Source organism: Ambystoma mexicanum, chromosome 5p, assembly GCF_040938575.1.
Source record: "Ambystoma mexicanum isolate Mex_15411 chromosome 5p, UKY_AmexF1_1, whole genome shotgun sequence".
NCBI lineage: Eukaryota > Metazoa > Chordata > Amphibia > Caudata > Ambystomatidae > Ambystoma > Ambystoma mexicanum.
This window is the reverse complement of record NC_090930.1, coordinates 206,730,591-206,746,409: the sequence shown is the minus strand read 5'-3', so window position 1 is coordinate 206,746,409 and position 15,819 is coordinate 206,730,591. Positions and strand designations below refer to the sequence as shown.

The 15,819-nt window shown below is 46.2% G+C and overlaps 1 protein-coding gene across 3 annotated transcripts in view; it reads right to left on the bottom strand.

Moving 5' to 3' along the window:
* Positions 1 to 15,819, bottom strand: part of LOC138480861 (synaptotagmin-like protein 2) — a 749,121-nt gene that overhangs the window by 415,414 nt on the left and 317,888 nt on the right. For all 3 annotated transcript variants that reach the window (XM_069612635.1, XM_069612634.1, XM_069612636.1), the window contains exon 2: positions 12,647 to 13,195. In XM_069612635.1, coding sequence (XP_069468736.1) covers positions 12,647 to 12,771 — 125 coding nt within the window. In that variant the 5' untranslated portion in view covers positions 12,772 to 13,195. The remainder of the gene's footprint in view (positions 1 to 12,646; positions 13,196 to 15,819) is intronic.

Below are 15,819 nucleotides of genomic sequence, written 5' to 3'. Positions count from 1 at the left end.
ATTGATATTTTATTTATATCATGCTCATAAACAGGTGTTTCAGAGCGCGAGAATAGCATTGGTTTTAACCCCTGAGATCTGCTAGTCGCCATGGGGCACGATAGTGGTGGGGTCTCCTTTTCGTGTTCACGTGAAAATTCTAGAACCCCTGGGTTTAAGGCTGAAGTGGTTACCATTTAATGTTGGCCCTAGTGGAATTATATTTGCACCAGATAAGGCAGAGTTGTATAAGGGGTGTTTCAAATTGGCTGACACATTTCAGATAAGGATAGGTGTTTATTACAATCCTACTATTTATAGTTCTGCCAAGGGTCCCAGCTCTGCCAGGAACACCATTGGACACTCTTGGGTCCCAGAATTCCAGCTTGACAGAATCAAAGGAATTGTCACCCTCATTGCGCACTCTATGGCAATTCGCTATAGCTTTCCTGGACACAAAGGTACAGCCCCTTACGGAACGAAGCCAGCGTAGGCATTTGTTTCAGAGTGCTACCGTTGGTTCTCGCTGGTTGGGGCCAATTTCTGAATCCCATGAAGAAACACTGTCGCCCTCCTAGAGCCCCTAAGGACTTGATGGCTAATCAAACTTTCCCTAGGGAAGAATCTTTGTGCTCTGTTTTCAAATAAACTGGGGCTTTGGGTTTCTACTATGTTTATAGCCCGATCGTCCCCTTTGGTGTTCATAATATTAATATTACGGACCTCAGTGGCCTCCCTGATTATGGTCTGCTGGGCTGCTTGCCTATATTGGGCCTGTATCACATGAGTATGTGTATTAGTCTTGCGGTGGACAGGGACCTGCAAATGTCTCACTATTTCCGATATACGGGCTTCAGCCTTTTCTTCAGGAAGCAATGTATCACGTATAAGTGTCTTTTCTGGGCATTCCAGGGATGGGTTTTAAAGTCCCTTTACACCCAGTGGGCTGGGTTTGAAGTCCTCTTCGGGTCCTTCTCCTCCCTTCTCTTGGGCTTCTGTCAAACCCAATAAGTCGATTTCCCTCCTCGACAATTCATCAAATTTCTTTTCCAACTTAGTATTGAGAGATTTAAGGGCAAGGGATAAAAGGATCAACCTACTTGGCCCACTGCAGACGGGATTCAGAACGGGCGTAGGTAGAATAATCAATGGGTTAACATTGAAAGCATGTTTGGCAGATGGGGGATCTGACTCTAAGCGCTCTTTATTTGTGGCATCCATGGATTTAACGTCTGCGTTTGATAATGTTGACATCTGTAAGTTGTGGTCTAAATTGTCAAAATGGGACATAGATCCTTCCCTGTTGGCATTGAGTCAACTTTTGTATTCAAACAACTCAACAAGGGTTAGACGTAATACTGCAAGTGAATTATCTAGAGCAATCATATTGAATAAAGGCATACAGCAAGACTGTTTGCTAGCACTTACCCTTTTGAAATTCTATTTGGCCGACCTGTGGGAGGCTAACAAAGAGTGGGGAGGATGTGGGTGGGTCTGAAACTGAGGGGCATCCCTTTTGCTGATGATATCATCCTAATGGACTACACACCGGTCGGTCTCCAGCGCCAACTTAACGGCCTTAACAAATATTTGAACGAAAAATTCACTACACATAAACACAACAAAATCCTATCTAATGGTCAGTTCGATCAAAAAGAAAAGCAGGAAATATACATGGGAATTGAATAATTCTGCAATTAAGCAAGTCAATTCAATTAGGTATCTTGGATATGATATAACGGTAAAAAACAGAGTGAAATTGACAGAGTTCGAATTGACGACAAGATTACCTATTGTTTGTCTTTGTTGAAAAGGGTAAAAAGTCAACTATGCGCCTACTCTGCAATACGGTTAATAGAGTTTTATAAAGTGAAAATGTCTCCCATTGTGCTGTACGGTTGCGAGCTTATGAATATTCCAAATAGAAAGTTCTTTGATGTACTAGAAGGAAAGATCTTAAAACAAGTACTGAGACTCTCAGTCTCTGTTCCTATAGGGGCAATAAGACTGGAACTGGGTCCAACATCCTGGTGGGACCAGTATATCACTAGAAGCCTGTCTGTGCGTCATAGCCTAGAAAAGTCAGATCCAACTCCTTTGGGTTTTATTTAAATACCCTAATAAAGCAGAACACCGATCCATATTTAAGAAAATTGAAAAAAAGATGCGATAACTTTGTCACAATGATTGATTTGGATGGCTCCGAGCCAGAAATAGTCTTTAAAAATAAAATAAAAATGTGAGATAAGTCGATAGATCTGTCTGACCTGAGTCACCTTAAAGTGTACAAGAATAAGGAACTAATGTACCTACTTCTACCCCACTTAAGACCGTATCTAGCCAAATTCCCTAGTTTACACTATCGAGAATGGTATCTGAAATTCAGGTTAAACTGCTTACCAACACTAGAGGTGGTGGGCCCTAAGTTGGGAGTAATTTGTGAGTTGCGAAAGTGTAGAATGTGCGACTCTAACACGATTGGGTCGCTATTCCATTTGGTAATGGAGTGCCCGTCGTTCTTGAGTCATAGGATACATCATCTGGAACGGTTTATTCGTTCACCAGCCACAGTGTTGATGACTGATTTATGGTACCGATTAATGACAGTTCGAAGAGCACTTGTTTACAATTGCATCCCTTGTCAAAGAGATCCTCCTTATGGAAAAGGTCATGGTTAGGGCGGGTGTGTTGAATGATTTGCTTAGAGCCCCCTAGTGGAGTAAAGCAGAGAAAAGAGAGGTTCCAGAGCAGGTGCTCATCATATTCTCACTCCAGGTACTGCTAGTAAATGAGAGCTTATCACCAGGTACAATGTCATTCCCCAAATCCATTAGGGGCACTGGGACCACGGAGCTGATTTTCTCAGCTACTATAAGCAGAGTTCTATCCGTTCGGATAATATAAAGCACAGTCAGAGACTCAGAAACCAAGCAGTTGTCCTTGGGAATGGTTTTGGATATCAAGCCACCCCTCTGAGCCCAAAGGGGGTGACAGCTGTTAGGGGGACTGGGCTAGCAACTGTCACCACGGGTGTTGTTCGTGGCACCAGCACGTAGGTATTCAGCACTAGAGTGGGATGTAAGATAGTCAAGTTAGGGTGGACCGGGAAGGCAGCACAGAGTTTGTCATATGGGGAGAGTTCAGCTAGATTTGTTGGCAGAGTTGGCAGAGTTCCATTTTCACTGTGGGTGTCAACAGACCTTCTTTTGTGGTTGGATTATCTTGATTTTTGGCTATAGGATTTCATTCAGGGCATACACCGATCAGACCGCCTAGGATGTTATTTGTTTCTCCTTCATGATGAGCTCCAGGTTTAATTGAATCCCCACCCAAGACATCTTGATTGGACACCACAAATGTATGTATTTGTTTGATTAGAAAGTAAGCTTCTTCCGTAAATTTAGTAGGGCTGCAATCTTTTCCAACAGAGACAGTGTCAGAGTCAATATCACACTTCACGTCGTGTCAAGGGGGCTGAATCCCAATTTGCACCTCACAGATCTTACGTTTGGGCTCTGTGCAAGTTTGCATAGTTATGGATTAATTGGATGTGTGGGCTGTATGCAGTGGGAATGTGAGAAGTATACAGAGGTAGAAAAGAATTTGACACCTCCTTAGAAGATATTAAATGCGACTCACATGGTAGAGGCAAAACAACAGTCACTTTAGCCCCCATCCCAACTTTCTCCATCCTCACCTCGTGGGTCTCTTCCGGTTTATGTTCCTCTATTGCAGTGTTAGGTAGTGGGCAGCGCTTCGGCCCAAGACGTAGGCTCTTCGTCTGATAAGGAGTCTACGCACCCTGCTCTTGCAAGTGCAACACCTGCACCCTCGAGCCCTGCCGGAGTTGCTTGCCGTGATGAGGCAGGAAGGGGTATGGCCTCACCCAACGCAGCATACAGTAACCCTCCTGGGCAGTGAGACACAGAAATGTGGGACACAACCCCATGCCCTTGATCCCTGCAGGCTTCAGCCCTGTGGGAGTTGCTGCCAGTGATAGAGCAGGATGGGGCATGGCCTCACCCAATGCAGCGTGTGGTGGCCCCCTGGGCAAGGAGACAAAGAAATGTGGGATGCAACCCTGCACCCTCGATCTTCGTGGGCTTCAGCCCTGTGGGAGTTGATGGCAGTGATGAAGCAGGAGGGTGTGTGGCCTCGCCCAATGTGGCATACGGTGGCCCTCCTGCACAGGAAGACACAAATGCAGGACACAAACCTGTGCCCTTGATCCCTGTGGGCTTCAGCCCTGTGGGAGTTGCTGGCAGTGATGGAGCAGGAGGGGGCATGGCCTTGCCCAATGCGGTGTACGGTGGCCCTCCTGGACAGGGAGACACAGAAATGCGGGACGCAACCCCTCACCCTTGATCTCCGTGGGCTTCAGCCCTGCAAGAATTGCTGGCAGTGGTGAATCAGGAGGGGGCGTGGCCTCCCACAATACAGCATATGTTTGCCCTCCTGGGCAGGAAGACACAGACATGTGGGACACAGCCCCATGCCCTTGATCCCTGCGGGCTTCAGCCCTGTGGGAGTTGCTGGCAGTGGTGAATCAGGAGGGGGCATGGCCTTGCTAAATACAGCATACGGTGGCCCTCCTCCCTAGATCCCTGCTGCTACCTCCCCGAAAGGTATAAGAGGTAGCAGCTATGTTTTGCATGAACACTACATCATAAAGAAGATGGACAAGGGGAAAATGCCAAGAAAAAGACAGCTCATGCAGGCCTGCCAACAAACCTGCAACAGAAAGGGACAAGTTGTGCATTATAAAAAAAATGGAAGCATCTTGGTCATCGCGTTAAAGCAATCACCATCACATTGACCCAGAGCAATGAAATTGCAAGCTTGTCACATGGAGGGATCACACAGCGGCAAGGCCAAGGCATCACGCACAGCAGGAGAAGAGAGAGTTCATTAAAAGGGGGGTAACATTCTGCCCATTATTTTAGTATGGCTTTTTGTCCCCATTTGGTCTCTACAGGATGAATTAATTCAGCTCAAGAATGTACCCAGAAGGAGAGCAGAAGTGGCAAGGGCTGGAAAAGGACTATGGTGTCGGTGTTATTGTGTTCTTTAACTCTCTCATGTGGTTAAAGGAAAATGAGACAGCTAATGCTTCAGAGAAATTAGGAGAGCACCAACATATTGAATGACATGAAGGGTAGAAGTGGATTGGGTAGTCGGCATGTGAAATGTGAAGTAGATGAAAGGAATAGACAAAAAAAGGTAGAAGTATTAGTAACAAGCACTCAGGCCATGGTAGGACATGATATTAAAGAAAATGTATATACACTTTGAGAAGCTCACCCGATTTCCTCTGTGTTTCAGGCACAAATGGACTTTTAACCAGATACCAAAGGAATTTGCATCAAATGACCCCTGCACCCGAGGCCATGAATAGAGACAGAAGGCCCTATCGGAAGGACGGCCTGTGGGACCCAGTCCAATGCCCAGATGTCACGAAGCTCAGACATAAGGAAAGCCCTCTGATTATGTGCTCCCCAACCTCTTTGTCCCCTCATACCCATGTTCCCCAAATTGACTGTCCTACTACTCAGCACTTGGACTCAAGGTTCCTGGACGTGGAGCAACTCGCAATATACATAGTATCCAGGCAGATGACAAAGGGGGACAGGGAGAAGAAGATGACTTTGGTGTGGCAACTTTTCAACAATTAAAAAACAAGTTGAAAAAAAATCTACCAGTGGGCTTTTGGGTCCTAAAATGTGTGGGGGCGTCACTTAAGAGGCCTCACCAGCTCGTGGTGGCAAGGGTCACCCATTGTGCATTAAATAAGGAAATAAATAAACAATGTATAACTAGGAAATTATATCGTACACACTTACAACCTGTGGAATTGCAGTGCTGAAAAACGTATCTATGATTGTTTTGTATTCTACTGTCTCTACTTCTGTCCCCTCCTAAGAGTACGGAAAGGAACAATTTATTCTGTATGCATCATGCACCTGAACGAGTATGTTCCCTGAATTACCAAAGTAATGACCTCACCCCTTGCTAGTATCGCAAAGAGATAAAGCAGCTCCAATGGTGCGTCATTACCAATTTGCTTGTATGACCAATTTGGCCCATACCGCTAACGGTTTATAGTACCAGCACATGACCCGTGTGGGGAAGGAGGCTTCAGGGGAGGGCTGCGCTGTGTACTCTCCCACTTCCCAGGCCATGAGCAACTACAAGACTTCTGTGGTGGTTTCAGAAGAAGCGGGCCACACTATGATGAATGACACAGAAGATATTACCCCATGAGGACAGTTACATGAAAACATGGACAATGATAGAGGATTGCTCGAATGCAGATGACCTGATAAAAAACATACTGAAAGGCCCAGACAAAGGAATTGTAACACAAGCATAATTGCAATGCCTTAAGACTGGAAGAAGAGGGTATAAGGGATGCCTGAATGTTGCAAGAGACACCAGCAACCAGTTTATGGACAGGAGTTTACAGGAGAAGAATGGGTTGAAGGGATGCAGGGATGCAAAACACAAGCGCGCCTGGCAGTTCTAGTAGAGGTGGTGTAGAGAGAACAATGAATACCTCAAGGAGTGGTCAAGGAAGTTCAAGCTGCTCACATGGGTAGAAAACAAGGCAGAATTCCCCTCAAGAATAACACAACTACATTACCAGGATGAAGATCCAGTAAAGGAGGTTGGAGAGAAAGGAGGCTGCAGACACATGTTGAGGGTACATGGCATGAGAGAAGGCGCAGCAATATTTGCAGACCACATTTGGGCTTGAAGCTCACATGCAGATGCCACCCAAATAGAGGAGGCATATGCACCCTGGTGCCATTAAACACACCATCCTTGATGGTGCCCCAGAAAGATACAGAAATTGATGGTTTCCCCATACTGGATGCTTACCGGAGGAAGGAGAGGTTGCTGAAGCTAAACAGGGTGAAGAAGAGGAGACGACCCAGAGCAAGGACCAACAACAGAAGGAGCTCAAGTGACCTGAGGGGGAGGCAAACGTGTGGAACCACAAGACACCCATCAGTGTGGAGGGGCACTGTTGTGGGGCCCTCAAATCCCCCCAGCATACCAGCAACATGACAGACGCCACTCACTAAAGCAGCCCCACAGACCAAAATCAGATGACATCACCAAAGCAATCATGAAGGGGTGACATGGCTGAAGACACACGCATTAGACATGAAGCACACTCATTCCTGCACAAAGCTACGCAGACACGTAGGCCGAATTACTATTAGGCACAAAGAACATGCTTCTAACTCATTTAGCAAGTTGCACAAGAACAGACATGAACTGCTCGCTGATGCCTAAAAGCAACTAACATGAACAGCCATATAAATAAAGATAGAAGCAACAGCAGCATTGAATTGAATGGAATGCACCGGAAAGGCTCAAAACACAGGAAGAGGCTGGACACACTGATTTTCCTGAGAAACGCAGACAGGGCTGGCAGTGCAGTTATTGTGCCCAACCTTGCCAACGACGCAGAGAGATTGTTTCAAGTCAGCCGAAAAGATAGAAAACCTGCAACTGCATGCAGCTGAAATTCTTCATAAATGCAAGCAGAGAAACTCAAATGTACGGTCCCTACACATGTGATCTGAACCTGGGGAACAAGGCCCATTTAATCGAGGCAGGCAGAGACTGTTGTTCCCACCAAACTGAAGACAGAAGTTACAAATGGTAACACAGCATGACCTTGGCAGCTAGAATGCCCTTGCTCAAGGCCAGAGGAGTCAGAGAAGTGGTAACTTCATTGGGGGGAAAAGTGGTACATTCATTGTACTCATGTGCTGGTAATTTTCCCAGGCTGAGAAGGCTCACGTTAGTCTCTTGTGGGTGGTCCCAGGCAGAGCTACCCAATATGGCCAGACCAATTAGATCATCTATCCCCTATAGGATATATACCTGTACATACTCTTCACCCAATCCCATCTCATCTGAAGTTCAGGAATGTATCCTTTGCTTGTGATGTTATTGTGTAATAAAGCCCCATTACCAGCCTGTAACGAGTTGACTGTGCATTGGAAACTGCAGAGTGTGCCTATCCCTGCTTTTGAAATCTATTATTAAAGCAGTCATTTGTCACATTTCTGGACTCCCCGTTTCTTGGGCATGGGGGATTTCCCTTGAGGTGACCTCTGGTTTTCATTCCACTTCAGTATTTTATAAAGAGCAAGAGAAAGGAAGCAGCCGTCCAACCAACACCTGCTTCCGGTGGCCCCGGTGAGTGAGCGATACCAATCTTACAGTAGATGGTGGTTGATGAAAGCACTTCATCTTCAACAATTTGTCAGTGGTCCCATATTTCATAAAGGGCATTATTTGAATGTCCTTTTCTTGCCCCCAATTATTTAGGATTGTCATTCCACTTACCCTCCAATTGGTACAACCAAGAGTTATTACCAGGGGTCTGAAACCTTTGGCTCTCCAGATGTTTTGGGTATCACCTCCCATCAGCCCTTTCCAGCATAGTTAATGAGGAGGGATCATGGGAGTCACAGTCCAAAACCTTTGAGGATGCTAACCCCTGTTCTAAACCCTTCTTGAGCAGATCCTTCCGGAGACCCAGTAATGACCCCATTCAAGTGAAGCAGAGCATGTGCAGAACGTGATTGGAGTGCTGAGAGACTGAGTGCTGAGAGACCGTGAGGCAGGGGTCACAGAGAGACATGGGGGCTCAAAGAGACTGAGTCACAACAGATGTTTGCAGAGAAAGACAGCGGCCTAAAGAGCTGGTAGGAAATGAGCCATGCAGTCACAAAGAGAGTGGGAGGAACAAAAAGACAGGGACACAGACAAAGAGATGTAGTCACAAACAGACACCAATTACAAAGGGAGAATCGTGTGCACAAACAGAGATGGGCACAAAGAGACAAGGACAGATGGAGACAAAAGAAGAACGGCACAGAGAAACAAAGGCACCAATGGCCCGACTCATGGAATTTTTTGCACGGTTCAAAGTGGGTTTGCACTGCTGAAAAGTGATTTTGCACTGCCGACACAAACCAGAACTGTGCAAAGTGTATTTTTGCAGTGCAAAGTCACTGCAAAGTCATTTTGTACTACAAAAATGACTTACAAAATACACTTTGCACAGTTCCATGAATCAGTGTGCGTTGGCAGTGCAAAGTCACTTTTCACAAATGGGCAGACACCACACCTTCATTCTACAGAGTAAAATGATACCAGGTGTGCTGGCCTAGGGAACCAGCAGAGCACCTGTGCCCCTTCTATTCTTAGTCCTTAAGACCGTATGAGGGAATAGCTACCTCTCTTGTATTTCATTTCCAGCTTGAGGAACCTATAGTCTCATAGCAGACCACTCTGTTGCTTCCAGATTCACTAGTTACACACAAAGAAAATATGCACAAATTGTGATACCAGTCACAGGGACTTTGTTTTCCTCAGATTAACACTTGATCTGCAGACATGCATTGGACTAATACTCATCATTTACTTTAGGGTAGAGCCCAAGGGTCAGGGTACTAAAAAGGCAATATGACCCGAGGAGGGGGGCCATTACCGGTCGGGTAATGGCCTGGGGCAGTAGTTAGAAACCCAAGCGAAACTAGCCTCTGAGGGTCATATTGCCATTACTACCACGGCACGTCGTACCGGGGTACTAATTGCAATTTTTCTCGAGTTGAGAAATGACGCTGCACGAGAGCGGACTACACTTAGCCCCTTCTCCCTTTCCATGGCGGCCATTCAGTTGAATGAGAAAAAAAATAAACAGAAAAAGGAAGGAACCCCAGATCTGCGGCAGTGAAGCAGAGGCTTCAGAGCCTTCTCGGCAAGGTAAGGCCCAGGCGTTGGCCAATGAGCTTGCTTGTATCAAGCTCATTGATCCTCGCCAGGTACTAATGGGACTTAACTGCCTGCAGCCCAAGATGATGGCAGAGAGTGAAGTGAGAGCGAGTACGAGGGCAATGTACAATGAAGCCCCTTTAGTTCCCTCTCCAGTAAAGCCATTAGCACCTGGCCACAGGACCGGTGTCAAGACGTCCTCCTCATTTTCACTTTTCATGCTTCAACACAATAAGAAAGTGAAAAAACGGTGCTTAGCCAGAAGAGAAAAGAAAAAAAGAGGACAAGATTGTTGACTCAGAAATGTGGATAACTGTAACGCAGGGGAGAGACATCAATTTCCATATATAGTAAAAAATGAAATGCTGGTTGCAAGGGGAGCCAGATGGACATCTGTCTAATAGAATTGAACAAAAGAGATTAAATGCCAACCGCAGGACAGGCGAGCAGGAATCACATCAGTGCTGCAGGGGAGACCCAAAGCTGCCCTTAAGTGTGTGTTCAACAATAGCAGCAGCAGCGGCAGCAGCCATCTTGGGTTTGGCTCATATAAAAAGAGCAATGGCCAAGAGCAACTGCTCATGATGTATTGGTCTTTCATGTGAGCGGAATGCAGTAGCCCGGGCCTCATGCATGACTTCAGGTGACTCCAGAAGAATCTAGACTGATGTGCTTCAACATCTCATTGTCTTTGCTCTTCACCAGTGACAGAGACAACAAACGTAAAACAGATATTGCCTCCATGGTCACAACCTGCCTCCCTGATGCCAGAAAAACTCCCCATTGCACCTCCCTTTTCATCCTTCCAGTTATCCTATTACCATGCAGCCCATCTGCTGACTACTACCCTATTCCGCCCACCGCCTCACTTTGATTCTCCCAGGGACTCCATGGATAAAGAGAGATTTCCAAACCAACATATCTCTCTACTACTAGATGGCGAGCTAGCCATGATCTGTGACCCGATCCCTGTTTCTCTCTTCGGCTCTCTGGGCGGGGGCATCGTGGGAGACCCCTAAACAGTAAGACAGGGATGGGTGATGGCATTGATCGGCCTCTGAGGAAGAACCCGCTCCTCTGTGAGCCCTCCCCCTTGTAACCCGTGTGGCTGAATGGTTGTTTCCTATCTAACAACGGCACACGTGGCAGTGTCACACATGACGTCCCCGGCCCGTAATGTGGATCAAACCGGAACTGCAGGAAAAGCACAATGACTAGAGGTACACGCAAGGGTCGATGGGAGACGTGCAGCATAGTACAGGCCTCTTGACTCAAGCATAAATCCCTCGAGAATGGCCATAAGTCGTTCAGAGAGATTGTGTCGCCTATGTGGTTGTCAGGTCTCCGAATCCTTAAAACATCTTTTAGTATATTGTGAGAGTCTTACCACACTTCGTGCTCGCTTTTTAAAGTCTTTTGATAATGTGTTTGATCCTAGCCATGTCTCACGTATATGGATGACTTTTATGCAAAGAGATGACGTTTAATTTTATCTTTTTTATGGTCAGATTTTGTCTGAAAATGTTTGATATTTAAACATTTTTAGTCTAATTGTTTAGTATATGTCATGATATTTATTGTAAACTGCTACGGTAACTGTGAACATGTACGTGCACAATTGTGTAAGGAAATTGGATTTATGTATCGTATCTGTATGTATTATGTGTTGTATGTACAAAGTCGTAAGGCTAAAAGTATATGATTAAATAAATAAATCCCTCTCTCAATATAGAGGCTGCATAATGTAATGCCTCTTGCCAAATATGCTGTCAACTTATCTTTAAGTAGAACAGGTTTGTGAAGCACTTTACTTACTTAACACTTTTAGCTACTATGCTGCAATGACAGGTTATGTAATCAGTTCGATCACCCAATTAAAACAGATTATTCTTTCTCACACGCCAAAGGATGGTGGGCTCAGCCCGTCACCTGATGTTTTGCACAAAGATTGCACATGGTATTTACATCAACTGAGACAAAAAAAAAAAAAATCAAGGAAGCATTAGGTGCACAGGCATGTGGCATGTTACACGCCGCCCCACATTATTTACAAAATGAGGCAGCACTGGCATCCCAAAGGCCTTGTATAGCGCCGAACAGCTGTGTAACATCACATCAGTGGAAGTGGCACTATAAGCAGCAGCATCAGGCAACACAAGCAGCAGATGTAGCAGCTAGTTGAAGCACCTTGGCTACTAGTACCCTAACTAGCTGTTGCAGTAGCATTAAACCTTCTAGTACATGCAGTGGTCATTCTGGAAGTGTTGGTACTAATATATATATAGTTTGCAGACAGGATGATATGCAGATTGCCTGCCCTCGCACTCAAATCAACTGCTCTGTATTTGAATTAGAGGATATCATATACATTGTAAATATACACCCAGCAATGCTATGATCCCTGTAGAAGGCAGACAGGAGTTAATGCTTATCATTTTTAAATTGTGCAGAATTTAGCGTTATGATCTTTATATTTTCTGAATATGTGCTGGAACAATACAATAAACTCCTGCCTTCCGTTTTGGGGTGATGTGTGGGCACCAGGGTGCACCCCAGTGACCCAAGAAATTGGTCTTATTTATGTTCGCAAGGTTGTCCAACTCCGGGCATCGATTCATGAGAATAAATGTGCACACAATTAGAATCATTGTATGCAAATTTATTTCATGAATATTAATGAGGGTTATCCTGAAAACCCGACATGGATCCAGCCCTCGGGGCCTGGCTCCCAGCATGTAAAGGCTCTATGCATGGTGTCATGTCTTTGCTAGGCATTGAAGGTAGTCTGATAATCTTCACCTGGCTTGGATATCCGAGCTGTAGCCTAGGAGGCCTGGCCTCTTCCTTGCACACATGTAACATGCCATACCTGATTCGGTCGCCGTCCTTCCTCTTCAGTTCTTCATCCCTCTGCAGCACCTGCATGAGCTTCTCATACTCCTCTTCGGTGAGAAAGCTGAGGTCCAACATCTTGTCCCTATTGTTCTTCTTCATTAGCCAAAGTGGAGATGTTGCACGTTCAGGCCTTGCCGCTGGAGTGCATTATAGAGCCGGTGGCACGCAGGCCGATTATGAGTCTGCAGAGGTTCTAGACCCGGCCCCTTAGCATCCGCACCAGCGTGATGGAAATCCCTTTAGACCTTGCGTTGCTCGGCATGGACCACCTGATACTTTACGTGGTCATCCGTGCCACAGTTCCTCTGTGCTGTTGAGGGCTTCTCATATGCTCTTTCTGCTTTGTTTCTGCCATGCAGAGCTACTGTGTTTTTACCACCGGGCGGAATTTGCACGCTCCCACTGCCCGTGGCTGGCATGCAGTCGATTACCGGCATCCGCAGACGGGTGCGCCGGCCATGGAACCCTCCAGTGCCTCTTGCTATGCCATCAAGGAAGGAGGATGAGGAGCATTCGTCCAGGGCTGCAAGGAGGAAAGAGAAAAGCAATGATAAACATGGCATATGTGGATTGGATGTGTACACTGGGCTGGTTGTTTGTTCTTGATTTGCAAAGCAAGGTGTCCTGCCTGTTCCACATGTCCCTGGCAGCTCTTAATGTAGCCATATAACTATGATACCAGACTATTTCAGTGAGCTTTATCAGGGAAAGCAAACAACTGCCTACCAGGACGCATACAAAAATATAACTGGGCAATTCAAATTGTTTCCAATGTTACAAAAGAGTCACCTTGTTAAAATGCTAAAGCACTTGCTTGCATTGTTCACTATGTCTTTCTTCATGCAAATTACCACATCAGTCACACAGAACAATGATTTCCAGGCAATTTAGGAAGATACAAGGCTCTCAAGTAGAGCCTCGGCGTTGCTAAGACTACAATCTGCAGCGGGTCTTCGCCGCTTCGGGGTGCTTCAGTTCTCTGAGAAAAACCTGCTGGAGGAAAGGGTTGGTTAAAGGTGACCGGTGGGTGGAGGCGCCCACGCCCAGGCCTTGACAATGCACGCCAGCCCCTGAGACGCTAGTGTGTAATGACGCGTGCCACGCCCACTCGGCATCTGGCGGAAGGGACTTGATTGCACACAGGTTGAACTGCCGTTGATCAGCCCATCCCTGTGATGGGTGTGTTCAACCTCCAGCTCACCAGCTCTCTTCTGCAAACTCATAAACAGGCATCTTATCTGTTACAGAGCCTCTTCCGAAGAAGCCCTGTAGCTCCTTCCCTGAAAGAGCACATGTGTTAGGATTGCCCGTTAAGTATGCTTTGTAGATCCACTTTGGCACAAAGGTTAGACACACTGCAGTCAGGCACACCTATTTCGTAAAACAACTGGTTGGGATATTGTCCCCGCCTTAAATTGCTTCTTCCTCCTCCTTTGAAACCAGAAACATCACCTTATGATTGCACTATGCAGGCGCAACACCACATTCGCCCACTAGAAGTCAGATTGCGGCAGCTGTCCAGATGTTGCAGCCTTAAGTGCTGTTTACAGGGGCGTCTCCAGGAATCAAATTTAGGGGGGCACAGAAGGGGATGCCGCGTCTGGAGTGCATTGAGAATGCTATCAAAGCCAGAATTGGATGGAATCACAAACACTTAATTGCCTCACATACAGACAGGCTTTGAAGGTGGGCAGGAACCAAACCTAGACATAGTTGCGATTAATGGTGGCCCTCATAAATGGAAGGGATTGTGATTATCGCTGAATGCCGGATCCAGACAGAAATGCAAAGATGTCCACGTGCCACACCTAGAAATAACGTGGAAATTTAGCACCTTGCTTCCAGACAGCGATACCAATAACCAACCCACTAACAACCTCACCCTTCTACATACACCTCTCAAACTCTAACCAAACACAACCACAACCCTATATTACTACAAACTGCACAGACTTCACTACACCACAACAACAAAACAAACCACACATAGACTTGCACAACACACAACGGCTACCGACCGAAAAAACACCCCAAGCCCAGCGAACAGTGTTAACCGTGTTGAGGTTGTCAATGACACATCACTGCTCTCTTGCACTTTTCCCACTTTTTCCAACAAACTCACTCCCCTTCCACTTTCAGAGCCACCAGAGCGCCAGGGGACCTCTCTGGTGGTGAGAGTATGCGGTACAAATATCCTTTAACATTAACAATGTGAATGTTTGCCGCAAATTGAAAAGTAGCCCAACGTGAACACAGGGAGGTAGAAATTGTGTATTTCTACAGCACAATGTTTGGGGGAAGTTGGATAAAAAGACATTTACAAGCAATTTTGAAGGACAAATTAAATATTCAAATACTTCTGATGCCAGGGCGTTAACTGTGAGCACAATGCCTATTATGCATCCTAGGTTAGTATAAATGAAACCAATGTTAATATTGTGCCAGAATATTATGCAGTATGCAGCATTGTTTGGAATTACCAGAATATAACCAAATTAGTTGTAAGGTGTTCCCAACAAAATGCCAGGATGCTTGAATGTATACCTTAGTGTTGCTCAAATGCTGCCGGATGCTGTCAATGCAGGGTGACCTGTGTTGCTCTTTTACAGAGAGTTGCTCATAAAAGTGGCAGCCTGCCTGGGACAATGTTTCAACGTTCCATGATTGTCTTAAAACTGCAATGTTCAGTGCAATGTGCTAGCCTGTCCCCAAGACCCAGAGGACAAGCCCCAGATCTGGCTTCCTGCCCCATCTCCAGAACACAAGTCCTCTACCTGGCATTCTCCGCCCACCACCCAAAACAGAAGCCATGGGGCCTGGCATCCTATACCCCACTACACAGTGCACAAGTCCCTTACCTGACACCCTGCCCCCCAAAACTCAGCGCACAGGTCCCATACAAGGCATCCTGGTCTCCCACCACCGAGAGTAAAGGTAATATACCTGGCCTCCTGACCCCACTGCCAAGAGCACAAACCCAATACCTGGTATGCTGCCCCCCCCCCACCAACCAGTGTGCAAATCCCATGCCTGGCACCCGGCCCCTACCACTAAGATTGCAAGCCCCGTTCCAGACATCCTGTCGTCCACCACCCAGAGCACAAGTCCCCAGTGGTCGAAGTGTATGAAAAGAAGTGGTGGAACTAT